The sequence below is a fragment of the Danio rerio genome, chromosome 16 (genome assembly GCF_052040795.2).
Source record: "Danio rerio strain M-AB ecotype USA chromosome 16, GRCz13ab, whole genome shotgun sequence".
In the NCBI taxonomy this organism is placed as follows: domain Eukaryota; kingdom Metazoa; phylum Chordata; class Actinopteri; order Cypriniformes; family Danionidae; genus Danio; species Danio rerio.
The window spans coordinates 45,542,690-45,556,998 of record NC_141036.1 but is presented as its reverse complement, the minus strand read 5'-3'; the positions used below and the strand labels follow the sequence as shown (position 1 = coordinate 45,556,998).

Below are 14,309 nucleotides of genomic sequence, written 5' to 3'. Positions count from 1 at the left end.
GCGTATGCGAGCAAATGTGTGTGTGTGTGTGTGTGTGTGGTGTTCGGTTACACTCTGTGGGGTCAGCTTTATGTACAGCAGAAATAACATCCAGTCTGCCGTTTAAACCTCTCCTCTCTGTGGGAGTGCATGCTAACTGCCCTGCAGTGAGGTGACATGTGGCTTGCCAGCAACATTGCTGGTGCATTATGGGTATGGTGCATATATGTGGCTCATTATATTTCCGCTGCTCTCAATGTCATTTAGGATTATTACATTGTGATATTTACTCCGCTTGTGGATAATTGCCAGACTGATGCTTAATTTTCCTCTAGCGGCACCTATTTTTTATTTCAACACATTGGTGAAAATGCTCTCATCTTCCGTCCTCCAAACAACCTTCATCTGAATAATTAAACTCGTTAATGGACAGGCAATTTTCAGGTATCAACGACAATTTGATTTTCAATATTCATTACCAACACTGTCATTAAACAGGTGAAAGGATATATTAAAAACCCCAAGTACACGCAGCAGATTCACACACAAATGACTCAAATTGAGAGATTTAGGTCTATAATATAGTTTGGTTGTTATTTTTTAAAATGATTGTACAGCCCATCAGATATTGTTGGAGGACAAAGACTGGCTCCTACTCACTTGTCCTGTCCAGCGTTCTCCCTCTGAGAGTACAATACCATTACATGTAATCATATTATGTGATGTTAGGCTATAATACAGTTTTTTTTTTTTAAATCTAATATTTGGTTGCTTTGTGCTCTGAATGTATTTATATCTCTTGCTGTGTTAGTTTTTTTCTTCAGAGTTTCTGTTGGAAGCGAGCCATAATGACATACAGTACGCAGAAACATGAACTTACAAGAGTGCAGGCTTTGTATGCGTTTGTGAATTATACATGTAAACACTTTCATCAGGAAAACCTGCAGTGTAAAATACTTGCTGCAAGTGTCTGCCTGTAGCCGTCGAGTTGGGGATCTGTGAAGCGTGCTAAATTATGCTTGCCTCTGTTTAATTTTTCGGGTAGAATCTGAATGACAAATCTAAACCAAAAACCAGCGCCATTTGAGATCATTTCTAGAAATTTCTGTCTTTGTGGTTGAAATCAAATTTATTATTATGAAATGTTAGTATTAAATGTACACATTTTAAGCAGAAATTTATCATTAATTTTCCTTTGGCTTAGTCCCTTTATTTATCAGGGGTTGCCACAACGGAATGAACTGCCAACTATTCCATCATGTTTTATGCAGAGGCTGCCCTTTGAGCTGCCAGGCAGTACTGGGAAATACCCATCCATGCTCACATTCATACACATATGTAAGCCCACCGGTCCTACACCACCCAACCCACACTGAGCTGGAATCGAACTGGCAACATTCCACATGGAAGTCGGTTGCTCTACCAAGGAGGCTAAAGACTATGGCCTCTAGCGTCTGTCAGTAGAGTACCCTTTTATTTTAGAGGTCAGAGGAGTGAGGTTTAACTGCACAGCACTTCACTAGCTGGCCTCTGTTACATTCACCCCCCTAAACCTTATTCCCATCTGGGTTACGAAGTCAATTGAATCCTGCTGTTCCTACACCAACCAACCCGTTCTTAGCTGAGATCGAACCGGCACCCTTCCTCATGGGAGTCAGTTGCTCTACCAGGGAGGCTAAAGCTGATGGCCCCTAGCGTCTGTCACTATACCACCTTTTAGAGGTCAGGAGTGAGATTTACCTGCCAAAACTTCACAAGCTGGCCTCCCTAAACCTCACTTCCATCCGGGTCACGGCACCAATGAAACCCTGCTGGTCCAACACCACCATCCGCTCCGAGCTAGTAACATATCAGCAATCTTCCTCATGGGAGTCGGTTGCTCTATGAAGGAGGCTAAAGACCATGATCTCTAGTGTCTGTCGCTAAAGCACCTTTTAGAGGTCAGAGGTGTGAGGTTTAGCTGCACAGCACTTCACTAGCTGGCCTCTGCTACACTCACCCCCCTAAACCTCACTCCCATCCGAGTCACGGCACCAACATAACTCTGCTGGTCCTACACCAACCAACCCGCTCTGAGCTGGGATTAAACCGGCAACCTTCCTCATGGGAGTCAGTTGCTTTACCAAGGAGGCTAAAGACCATGGCCTGTCACTAGAGCACCTTTTAGAGGTCAGAGGAGTAAGGTACACCTACACAAAACTTCACTAACTGGACTCTGCTACACTTACCCCCTGAACCTCACTCCCATCCGGGTCACGGCACCAATGTAACCCCGCTGGTCCTACACAACCCAACCTGCCTCAAGCTAGGATCGAACCAACAATCTTGCGCATGGGAGGAAGCACAATTTAGTTTATTCAATTCACCTATAACGCACTGTGGGGGAAACCGTATGAAACCCACATGGACACAGGGAGAACATGCAAATTCCACACAGAAATGCCAAGTGACCAAGCCAGGGCTCGAACCAGTCATCTTCTTGCTGTGAAGCGACTGTGCTAACCACTGAGCCACTGTGCCACCCTTTAACAGTATCTTTAAAAGCGCAATTCCTTTTGCTTCCTTATTTTATTTAAAAAGCATTCCTGTTTAAAATGACAACCGGTAGAAGTTATAACCGAGCCACTCATTCACACAGAGATGCTACTCCATAATGTGATTTGATCTGTCTCAACTTGTAAATGTCTTTTCACTTGAGGTTTCTGTTTAATGCTGAACATCAGTACGTCGGGAGAAAAAAAAAAACTACTTTAAAATGCATGCTTTCAAACTAAATGGAGTCGTGAGTCATGAAGTCGTGAGAGACTACTTTTATATACAGTTAGAAAGCACGAATGTTCTCTAAGCAGTCTAATATTTACAAGAGAGACTGTTTTAAACGCAACAAGCCTTCCTATTTTTATTCCGCCAATGTTCATCTCTTTTTCTCCCTGTCATTTTCTCTTCTTCCCTCCCTTTCCCTCTCTCGCTCTCCTTCTCCCACTGTGTCCTGGGCATTCTCTCCAGCCATCTGTTCAGAGGGGTGGGGTTCACTCTGAAAAGAGGAACATACTTGGCAAACATACCCTCATAGGTGGATAAAATTTTATGCCCAAGATTGTCCTCGTTTCAGGGGTGAAACGCTCTGCATTAGTCACGAACATGAAAAGAACGAAATACAAAGTGCACAAAAGAGCTGTTTGTAGAAGTGCTTCAATATTTTTTGGCCCATTCCGAAGGTGAAATGTGTTCTAGATTTTCACATCTTGCATCAGACAGTAATAACTCTCATGCGCATCCAGTTTCACAAAACCAATAGGAGAACATGCAAAAAAAACTCTGCTTTAAAGAACTGATAGCATTGAAAAAAAACTGATGATTCGGATCTCATCCAACGAGACTCGTTAATATAAAAAAGCAAACACTTCATTTTCATTCTACACTAATTCCCAAAAAACTGATTGCTCTTATATAAAGCTACTCCAGACACTTAATGGCGACCTTAGTCATGTTTTATGCAGGGCTCTGAAGAATTTTCCTTGTTCATGACCTTTCTAGTCATTTGTGATTACTGGATCCTCCAATTTATTTGGATTCTGAAATGCAGGATACTTAACCAAACTTGCTTTCAATTTGATCTCACAGCTAAATATAACAACTGAGAAATTAAAGTGCCCCTATTATGTTTTATTTCAAATATTACCTTTCATAGAGAGAGTAATGTAACTGTTTGTGAATGTACAAGGTCTGCAAAGTTTTAGAGATCAAAATCCTCAGCTTAACAGACAGTATAGGCGTTGTCTTCTAACAGAAAGAACTGATTCTGAACCCTCAAATTGAGTTGTCAGCAATTCCAGTTATAATTCGGCAGCGGAGATAAACTCATTGATTCATATTTGTCAGCCGACGGTCTTAATTGGCTTCCTGCAAACAAAATCTTTTTTTACCCACCCTTAAAACTTTGTTTTGTCAGTATACAAAACATTTATAATGCACTTTCATTGAAACATTCCTTATAATCACTAAAGCTAAAAAATGTACTTTAAATTTGCATCTAAACTTTGATCATGATTTGAAAAAATTGTTAATCAGTTTATCCACAGTTAACCAAAATGTGCAAAAACAGCTGTGGTTAATCAAATTGCATTTTACTAGCTATTTAACTAGCATCCACTTATTTAAATGTATTATTCTTAGCATTTTAACATGCAGAAAATACAAAGATATCTGATACAATATGGATACATGAACTAATTTTCCTTGTTTACTTTGATTTGAATCATAGGGGTCTTTTTTTTGCCACGTTATCTTGAATTTGTGTGCGTATTTCTTGTCCAGACAAATCTGATCAATCAGAGCAGAACACAGCAGGCTAGTGGAATAGTTTAATGAGAAAATTCAAACAAATCATTTGAGACTTTCTAAGAATGTCAAATGCAAATTATGAGACAAACATAAAACTATGGTGGCCGAGAGAGCTTCTCGTGCTACAGTTTAAGAAAACACATTAAATTAATAAAAGATCTTCATCCATCAGCAGCACACATGCTTTAAATCCTCACAACCCACACACATAAAAAAGCATTGCATTTTCACACAATGCAAACAAATTAATAAAACATTTTCTTACAACACAATGCATTTTCTCACAACACTTGCAAAAACATCGGAACACAATAGAAATGTTTCAAAAGGACCCAGAATTATGCTGGACGCTGCTGTGCGGTGACTATTACGCAGTGAAGTTGTAGGTAATCTTTAAAAAAAGTTTTTTGTTTGTTTATTTTAACATCTTGTTTCCCTTGTCTTGTGTATTTTATTAGCCTAAATAACCATAACCTAAATATCTGGGTCAGTAATGTTTTAGGGTCGTCTTAAAACATTTGCGTTGCGTTCCAAGCTATTTGAAAGTTTTGTAAGAAAACGTAGCGTGTTGACGGAAATTATTTGTGTTGTAAGAAAATGCAGCACGTTTTATTAATTTGTTTGCGTTGTGAAAATGCAGAGTTTTTTTTTTGTGTGTTTGCGTTGTGACGATTTGCAGCATGTGTTCTGTCAAACGAATGAAGATCTTTTTTTATTTGCTGGCATTTTTTGAAATCGCATTTGTTTTCTTAAATTTCAGCATGTTAAGCTCTCTAGGCCACCATACTAAAACCATGTTTTTAGACTTTGGATGCATGTAAACTTATGAACCCTTTTCACAGGAGTGTTATAACGTATTTAACATTCATCATAATCCTAAATCCTTGAACATTTTTAATATTTAGATTTTTTTTTATGTTTGAACATTTATATGCATTTATGAATGTATTGTATCATCTTTCTGTCAAATTACAAAAAAATGAATTTCTAATGCAGCGTCTATGGGGAGTCAATATTCTCTCTTCTGGCCCTCGTCATTAGTCTGACACAATTTTATACCTTTTTTTGAAAGTCTTGATGAACCCATGGTGGAGTTTTTCTTTTATTATTTTAGAAAATATGGCTGCAAAAAAAGTATTTGTTGTACTCTACGATTTCACTGCTCAAGTTTACCCAACTATAACGCCTTCTGTAACTGAGAAACCTGAAAATGTGAAAAGGGTCTATTGCAGTTTTACATTCTTTACGTAAGTTGGTGTACTTATTTTAGGACACCTCCCAAGCAAAATTTGAAACCTTGTAATAGCAATATAGTCACACTTTAAAGAGATTTTTCCTACAAAAAACAAATTTACCCGAAATGACATTAATTCATTTTTACTTGCAAATGCCATGTAAATAAAATTTGACAATAGAGAGTGTTAGCATGCAATGTGATTAATCAGGAGAAAAAAAATAAGGGCAGACTCATTACAGAACTGAACCGCTAATTCTCAATGAATGACAAAACACACACCGCAGCTTTCATGTGCTGTCCCACAACCTAAGCTCCAACCGTAACCTCAAAAACTCAAAAAATGACAGATACTCCAATTCACCAACCAATCTGCCCATTAACCACAAACATGTCTGTCCTTGATTCATGTTTTTTAAATACTTGATCTACTCTCATGTAAAAGATGCTGGGAGATCTACAATTCGCAATCTACCTTCATTTAAATATATTCATACAGTTCAGCATTAAAATACCTGCTAATTTTCAGACCGGAAGCATAATGCACTTAAAAATTAACCTTCTATCCTCATTTGTCCTTTCTACGGTTTATATCCATAAAACAAAATAGAGTTTAAAACATTTACCTTTACTTCAAAAGACTGAAGAAAACATTCCTTTTGGGTTTCATGAAATAAATTGCGTAATAACTTTGGGTGGGAAAGTCTTTTGCATGTGCACAGTCACCTTCATGAAGTAACAGCAATCACTCCCAGTATTCATCCATGACCAGCAGCATGCATGTGCGGTCCGGTCTGTAATGGGGTGATCCGAGCTAGCTAGTTGGTTTCTGTGGGTTTGAGAGAGCCCGAGGAGAAAGGCACCGGTCCTGAGGTAATGGCCCTGCTGCATTTTTAATAGAGGACCACTTTGTAACAACCCGAGCCTGATGGATTCTCTCCTTTTAAGGGCCCTGCCATTTCTTTTTTACACACAGCTTGCTTTTAGGCCACTGGTGTAAGTGCTCGACAAAGCCTGTGTTCGGGGATAAATAGCCAAGGCGAACCGGCGGAAGGCTGCAGCAACACAGGGACTCATCGACATTTTACCGTCGTTCCTCATTGATGCTGTCGCTGCTGGGCTTTGCATCGTTGCATCCCGGAGACAAACAAGGAACAAGATTTGAGTTAGAGGCTGAGCGTTTAGCAGTAAATATAGATCTAATGTGGATTCTGGAAAGGAATGGCGTTTTCTCGGGGAGCAGGGATGTGTTTGATTTGGGATTTCGGAATGGATCAATCATAGCTGATGGATGATGCCATCGTCAGCGGTCGCGCATGCACGTGTGAGTATAAAACTGGTGGTTTAATGAGCTCAGAGTTGTAATTAGCGGTTAGGAAAGCTGCTTTTGCTATGAATTCACACAGAGAGGAACAGACTGTGCAGCTTGGCTTCAGTCGCAAACGATAACCACCCGATTTGGAGAAGAAAAAAAAAAGAGGAGGGATGTTGGTGGCAGGCGCTCCTCCTTCACAGTGTAGTGCCTTTCAGCCGTTCCTGTCATCTTCCCTTCTGCCCCTCCCGCGCGTTTCATCTATAGACTCATTGGAAAACATTTCCCCCTGAAAGCAACCAAGGACAGAATATTTGACGTAAGGTATCATAAATCCTTGAGAACGTGCGACTCCAGCCCCATACCCTCATCTCCCACTCTAACCCTTTCTGTGTCAGGAAAAGTACACGCAAGGACTGCGCACACTAAGGCTAAGCAATAAATCAAAATGAATCAAACTCATAACCTACAACCAACCAAAAAAAGTTCTATCATTAAAAAATTATATTAAATAGAAAATATTTAATTGACACACACACATGCATACAAGTTATTATTTTGTACTTTGCATACAAAGATTATTTAATACCCAGGACCCTTTTAATATGTAATTTTACTTGCAAGGCATGCTGGTTGTTTGTCACTTCGACATGTAAAATGTTTTCTATTTCTCAAAGATTAGAAATGCACTCTTTAATTATAAAACACAAAAGGGGAATTAAGTATTCGACACACTATTTTTTTCAGAAAACATATTTCTTAAGGTGCTATTAACAACCAAAGAAATCCATATATGCGAACAAATGAGGTTATGTGCGATGAAATGAAATGATGCAATTAAAAAGTATTGAACACATGATGAAAGGGAGGTGTAGAAAGGCAGTGAAAGCCCAGACAGCAGCTGAAATCTCTCCATAGTTATTCAGAACTTATTTCAGCAAGACAATGATGTGCAAATTCACGTCTACTATGAAGTGAATTTGACACGGGAATAAAACAAGTAAACTGAAAATGTTCATGCGTTTATTTACGCTCGAATAGCGCAATGTATTTATGCGTACCACGTCTTGTGAACACAGCATTAAACTATTAAAGTCTGTGAAAACACCTAAGCAATTCATGTCTTTAAGCTGCCATCACCAAAAAAGCCTTTTATATAAAGTATTAAATACATTAGTTTAATACTTTCTTCTTGTGTCATTTCATTGTTATCACACATAATTTTTTTTTCTGATTTATTTTTGTTGTGTTTTATTTTTATATGTTTGTATTGTTTGATCAATGTACAATTGTTCATTGGTAAAGGTTTGACTTTTGGTTATATCACTCACACACTTGGGCTGCACAATATATCAATTAACATCAATATTGCAATGTACAAATCTGCAATAGTCACATACTGCAATGTTGGGCAGGATTAAAGTTGACCAGGAACCACCTAATCGTGTTTGTGTTTTTAAGACTTGCGCAGCATTCATGCACAAGAAATTATAATGTTTTTATTTTATTATTAAATTTTAATTTTAAAAATGTATTACTCAATTTGAGTAGGCCTGAAAACTGCCAATCTCCCAGACTCTCTGCCGTTGTTCTTTTTTCATTTATATCTTTGCTCTACTATTTTAATCAATACTTTTGATTGGTTTATTATATTTAATGCAGATGCACTCTACAAAATCATCATAATCGATGTGAAATTATGTAAATTCTGTCCAAATAGAGCTACAGTATTAATTTCAGCTGGTGAAATTATACACAATATTGAAATCACAGAAAAATAAAACAAATCGCAATGTGAGTTTTTTCCAATATCGCCCATCCCTAGCGCACACACACACACAAATATTTTGAGTGTCAAAACAGCCTCTTATAATAAGATACAGCTACAGTGATTCTAACCCACCATAACTGTATCCAATTCTCCACGGTCTGGCTGAAAATCAGGCCCCACAAAGGTACATTAAAGACCGCTCTGGGAAAGGCCATTTGTTTTGGCCCCGATTTCAAACCGCTGAAGACCGTAAAGATGCCATCTGAAAGGACTAGTTCCTCCCTTCACTTCCCCAGTTGGATAAAGATGCTTTGGGGTCTCGAAAGTGCCCGGGGATTGGGTGATGATTCAATAAAGATTTCCCCATGCCTGTGGAGGCTGCTCAGGGGTTGGCATGGCGGCTAGCACGCTGCCTGGGATTAGCTTATGTAAACAGTGCTTTTGTTGGGTTTCGGTTGAATTAATTTGCTCGCCCCATGTGCTTTTATCAGGATAATTTGTGCAGCAGACACTCAAAGACTTGTCCAAACATATCCCCAGGCTCAAGGCTAAATACAGAGCTAGTAATGACACTCAAACGTGCGGCATGCCCTTTTCCCAGATTTCCCATCACGCTAAATGTGGTTTCTGAGGTCATATGTTTTCTGGTTAATGTCAAGGTGAATCACTGCCTTAATGCACACCAGCACAGTGCAAAACTCTGAATTTATGAATCAGTGGCCTGTCAAATTATGACGGTGAAGTTAAATTGAATTGGCCATACCTTGCAGGAAGCTGAATCAGGATTGCAGAAAGTTTTTCTTCAATTTCAATTTAGAGAAGAGGTAAAAGTTTTAATTAATTATGAAATTAATATAAAAAACGAATACAAAAATACAAAAACTTTATTTTCAACTTTTTGTCCTTTTTTCTTGTATTTTTCCATGACATAATAAATGAGTGAAATGTATATAAAAAGAAAAATACTCAAATACTGACATGAAAGGTCAGATTCAGACAGTTATAAGTTGGTCTTAGGTAAATGATCATTTTGCAATGCTTATTATAAGCACACAATTTAAACAGAGCAATCTCTGTCTAAGGCCAGAATTCCTTCAAGTTTTAATTTTCTTTAATTTCTAAAACATATTTAGCACTTTCTTCAATTCTGCAATATGTTTCATTGATGAATTCCATTATAGCTAAATTTGAAATAGTATTAAAACCGTATTCTTAGTTGAATTCAACAGGAAAATCCTAAATCCAAATGTTAACCTGAAGTGAACTTCATTGTGAAAATGCTGCTGATTATCCTGCGCTCTCTTTTATCCATTTGTTTGTACATGACTAACATATCCTCAGCTGGTCTGTGGTGGGTTCAGTGAACAGCTGTGCTTGTTAGCCATTGTGAGCTTGAAGGCAGGAGCCTCTGCTTTTGATGGTTCAGTTCACTTGAGTGCATTGCTGCTAGAGGTGCTAGGTGCTAAAGAAACCAAGCCCGGACTTATTAGCCGAGCTATCCGTCACACGACAGCCTCATTGATTGCAAGAGCGAAGACAAATTTATTTTTTTTCTTTTAGTGAATAATTACAAGTACTCAAATGTGTCATGCAAGTATTAACTTTGCATTAGATGTTGTAAAATTCTGTGAAAGAAAGAAGAGTAGACATAAACGAGAGTAAAGAGACTAGAGCTACACTACAACTCAAGCGTTTTTCAAAGTTGTTGGAAAAAAAACTATTGCAGTACAAGAATGAATTTGATCAGCTGTATACTTTTTAGTTTTAATATACTTTAATACTATAATTTTAATATACTTTTTTTAATAGTTAAAAAAAATCTTTTTTAACAATCTAAATGTTTTACTGTCAGTTTTGATCGATTTATTGCATACTTGCGGAATAAAAGTAATCATTTATTCATTTGTTCATTCATTTTCTTTTTGGCTTGGTCCCTTTCTTAATCTGGGGTCGCCACAGTGGAATGAACCGCCAACATATCCAACATATGTTTTACTCAGCGGATGCCCTCCCAGTACTGGGAAACATCCATACACACTCATTCACACACTTACATATGGACAATTTACCTTACACAATTCACCTATATTGCATGTCTTTGAACTTCTGAGGAAAGCCTACTTGAACACAGGGAGAACATGCAAACTCCCCAAAGAAATGCCAACTGACCCAACCGAAGCTCGAACCAGCGACCTTCCTGCTGTGAGGCGATTGTGCTACCCACTGCTCCACTGTGATACGCAAGTAATCATTTATTTTAAGAATAATAAAAATCCTTCTGACCTCAAAACTTTTAGGGTAAAGTATAAAACATTAAAAATATATCTCTTCTGAAACTCCTAAGGAGAATTGAGTTATGATTAAGAAACATCTATGCCGAAAGCCTCCATTTAATATCCACCTAGGAAAACAATATGTTATAGAAATCTCATTTGAGATTGTTACTTCCTGCAGCGCCCTCCCTTCTCTTCCAGTCATTTCCTCTCTCCTCTTTCACCGTCCAAATTAGCGAAGTAGTAAAAAGGCACATAAAGAAGCCCAGAATGGAACAAGACAACTGCATAAAAAAGCAAATAAGACAGGAAGTAGAGGACGCGCTCAGAATTCGCCCTAGAGATGCTACAAACAGCGTGACCTCATCCTTTCAGCCCCAGCAAGCTAATCGCGTACACGCACACAATAGTCGTGTCAGTGATTCGATGTGTCTTTTTAAAAGTTTAGGCAGCACCGGAGCACTTCATGTGCTGCATATTTTATCAGCCTCTCCAGTTTTATGAATGATTAAGCTCCTTTGTGTGCAGCCAGGTCTCAACCTCAACTGAAGCGTGCGTTTTCTGCGCATGTGTATCGCTTCATAATGCTCTATCGAAAACAATGGTCCCCTAAGGGCCTACACTGCCCAGTGTCCCAGGGTTTTACCCTCCTCGTCCTTTTGTGCGAGCGTGCTTTTGTTTGAAATGCTGGCCCAGACATTTCCCTCTGCACCGAGATTGTATTTCCCAATGCCGGTCGCCGGGATGAGATGCATTTAGCTGGCTAAAGTGGTGCTAGGCACAAAAAAATAAGTCTTTTGTAGAAGCACAAGCGCTTTCATCTCACACTGCGGTAGCCAGAAAGCAGAAGGGCCTTTTGGGGGAGGATGTTAAACTTTAAAATGTCTTTTAAACTTTCGGCATCTATATTCCGCTACAGTCTGTCTGACTTCCATCAGCTTCCTTTTCTGTCTTGCACTTCAAAAAAATAAGGTTAGACACACACTAGTCGCAGGCTCTGATTGGGGTGTTATTATTTCGGCAAGAAACGGTAGGCGGTTTGACAAATAGGTGTGAGAGGAGAGAGGACACGGGGCATGTCAGGGACAGCGTGCTAATGGCTGTGTGGACACATTCCATAAGAGGACTCGTGTATCGGTGCACTGCACACCAACTTCACACTAATCATCTCACTCACTGCTTAATGGCCAACATTTGTTTAAAGAAGCCAGGAATGCCCGCACGAGCCAATTAGAGAGCGTATTGGCATTCATGAAGGGATGTCTTTCCCTTTTGTGTGGGTGTTTGAGTGTCTCTATGAATGACCGTGTGTTTGTGGGGTCGGGATTGAACTTGCGGACGCCGGTAGGCAGGTCAGAATGAGAGGTCGGAGAGAGTCTTGGGTCACAGTCACTCTAACTGTCCGATGCTAATTAGACTGCACACACACACACACACACACACACACTCCAATGCAGCACATTCTAGTCTTACTAATGAGCCTATCACTGTCTAAGAGCAGCATCTCATATCTCACACACACACTCAGAGCCTAATGGGCCTGCTCACTTACTGGCCTCTCCTCCCTGATGCACAGCACTCTCACAGCATCGAGCACTGCAGATGGTCTGCTAGAGGAATTCACAGAAGACCAACGACTGCAGCTCAACCTTGGAATTACAGAAAGCAAGAACAAGCAGGTCTGATGTTGAGATGAAGATATAAGATATCACATTTAAAGGGATAGTTCATTGATGAAACAGAAGACATGAATTTCTAAATATCTTGGTCAGGACAAAGTGAATTAGAACTCAAAGACAGATGCATACAATCAATGGGGTTCATACCATGCATTATGTACAAGGAACAAAGCAACATATAGGTTAAGGTTAAATTTGATTAGACAGATCACTTTACTTTGAGTACTGTTTGGGTTTTTTATATTAACGGCGCCAAATCAAAACTTTTAAAATGGTACAGGTGGCTAAATGGTGCCTGATCCAAAGTGTCTGCACTTTTTCATAAAAGTTACGATCAATGCAAATGTCTTTGTATTAATTTAAAGTACAGTAGAGGATATCCATCATTCCCTTTATATATCATATGACCCTCAGATTCAGCTGTATCATGTCATGAATAAATCCCAATAAAAAAAAAGACACATTTGACAGGTTTTGTGGTCCAGGGTCACAAATAATTAATCAAAGCCTACTATAGCTTCTCACATGGTTGCCCACAGAAGCTAAGCAGGGCTGTGCCTGGTCAGTACCTGGATTGGAGACCACATGGGAATGCTAGGTTGTTGCTGGAAGTGGTGTTAGTGAGACCAGTAGGGAGCACTCAACCTGCGGTCTGTGTGGGTCCTAATGCCCCAATATATTGATAGGGACTCTATACTGCTCAGTGAGAGATACGGTAAACCAAGATCCTGACTCTCTGTGGTCATTAAAAATCCCAGGATGTCCTTCGAAAAAGAGTAGGGGCTTAACCACAGCATTCTGGCCAAATTTGGCCAGGATGAATTGGCCTGATGGTGAATTCTGCACACTGGTGGTGGATGAGGAGATTCCCTCCAAAAATGTGTAAAGTGCTTTGAGTGTCCAGAAATACACTATTTAAAATGTAAGGAATTATAATTATTGCTAATTAATTGATAGAATAACCAATTAGTAGATCAATTTAATATCAAAATAATTTGTTTGTCACAATTGTTGACTAAAATGTTACCCCAGAAATACTGTACTTGTACTAAACATATTGTGATATACAATGATACTAAATACCAAATCTTTACTTCAATATGCTATTCTAAGATGTTACATGTCTAAAAAAACACAGTATTTTCATGGTACTTTTACAAAATGGCCAGTACATCGAAAACATAGGCACATGCAAAGGTAGACAGACATAAAGATACATACGTAGATGAAGGATGGTATAAACTTAGAGCAATATATCAAATCAGCTCTCCTCTTTCCTTCAAAAGGAAGGCCACAAGCTGTCTATCTCCCACTGCCAGCCCAGTTAAACTCCTCACGCCTGAGCTGAGCTGGGTTTGCATAATTCAGCAGGGTGGGCAAATCCAGATCTGCAGATTATCATGGCTAACAGCACAAAGGCACACGAGAGCTAAAGTAGAGATGAAAAGATAAGCACACACTCACACGCAGCATCGCCATGAAAGCTGTATCTTCTATATCGATTATGTCCTTTTATGGCCATCAAAAGTGATGTTCACACACTGTGCACAAATAACCGCAATTACTGTAGGTCCATTTTAAGCCACACTTCAGACCTCAGTTGGTTTTCAAACTTTTCAAACCACACAGAGTTCCGCAGTTTGGCTTCATTCTCTGTCACACCTGCCTGATATTTCGTCATCTCGTGCACACACTCCTAATCCTTTTTTCCGCTGCC

At 39.1% G+C, this 14,309-nt stretch overlaps 2 protein-coding genes across 22 annotated transcripts in view; one reads left to right on the top strand and one right to left on the bottom strand.

The window, feature by feature from the left end:
* rbms3 (RNA binding motif, single stranded interacting protein) overlaps window positions 1–14,309 on the top strand; it is a 261,466-nt gene that overhangs the window by 3,243 nt on the left and 243,914 nt on the right.
* The window catches only part of LOC147833450 (uncharacterized), an 85,586-nt gene that overhangs the window by 40,085 nt on the left and 31,192 nt on the right, over window positions 1–14,309 (bottom strand). The window contains exons 3-4 of one of the 11 annotated variants that reach the window (XR_015511950.1): window positions 5,407–7,158; window positions 4,330–4,418 (exon numbers count right to left, since the gene is read on the bottom strand). The exons of 7 other annotated variants lie outside the window; for them this stretch is intronic. Coding sequence is in view for 2 of the 4 variants with exons in the window: in XM_087287862.1 (XP_087143988.1) it covers window positions 7,084–7,158; window positions 12,466–12,562 (172 nt within the window). In the remaining 2 variants the exon portion in view is untranslated. Of the gene's footprint in view, window positions 1–4,329; window positions 7,159–12,465; window positions 12,563–14,309 lie in introns of those variants that run through there. 3 more of the 11 variants (XM_087287862.1, XM_087287861.1, XR_015511949.1) reach the window with 3 other exon arrangements.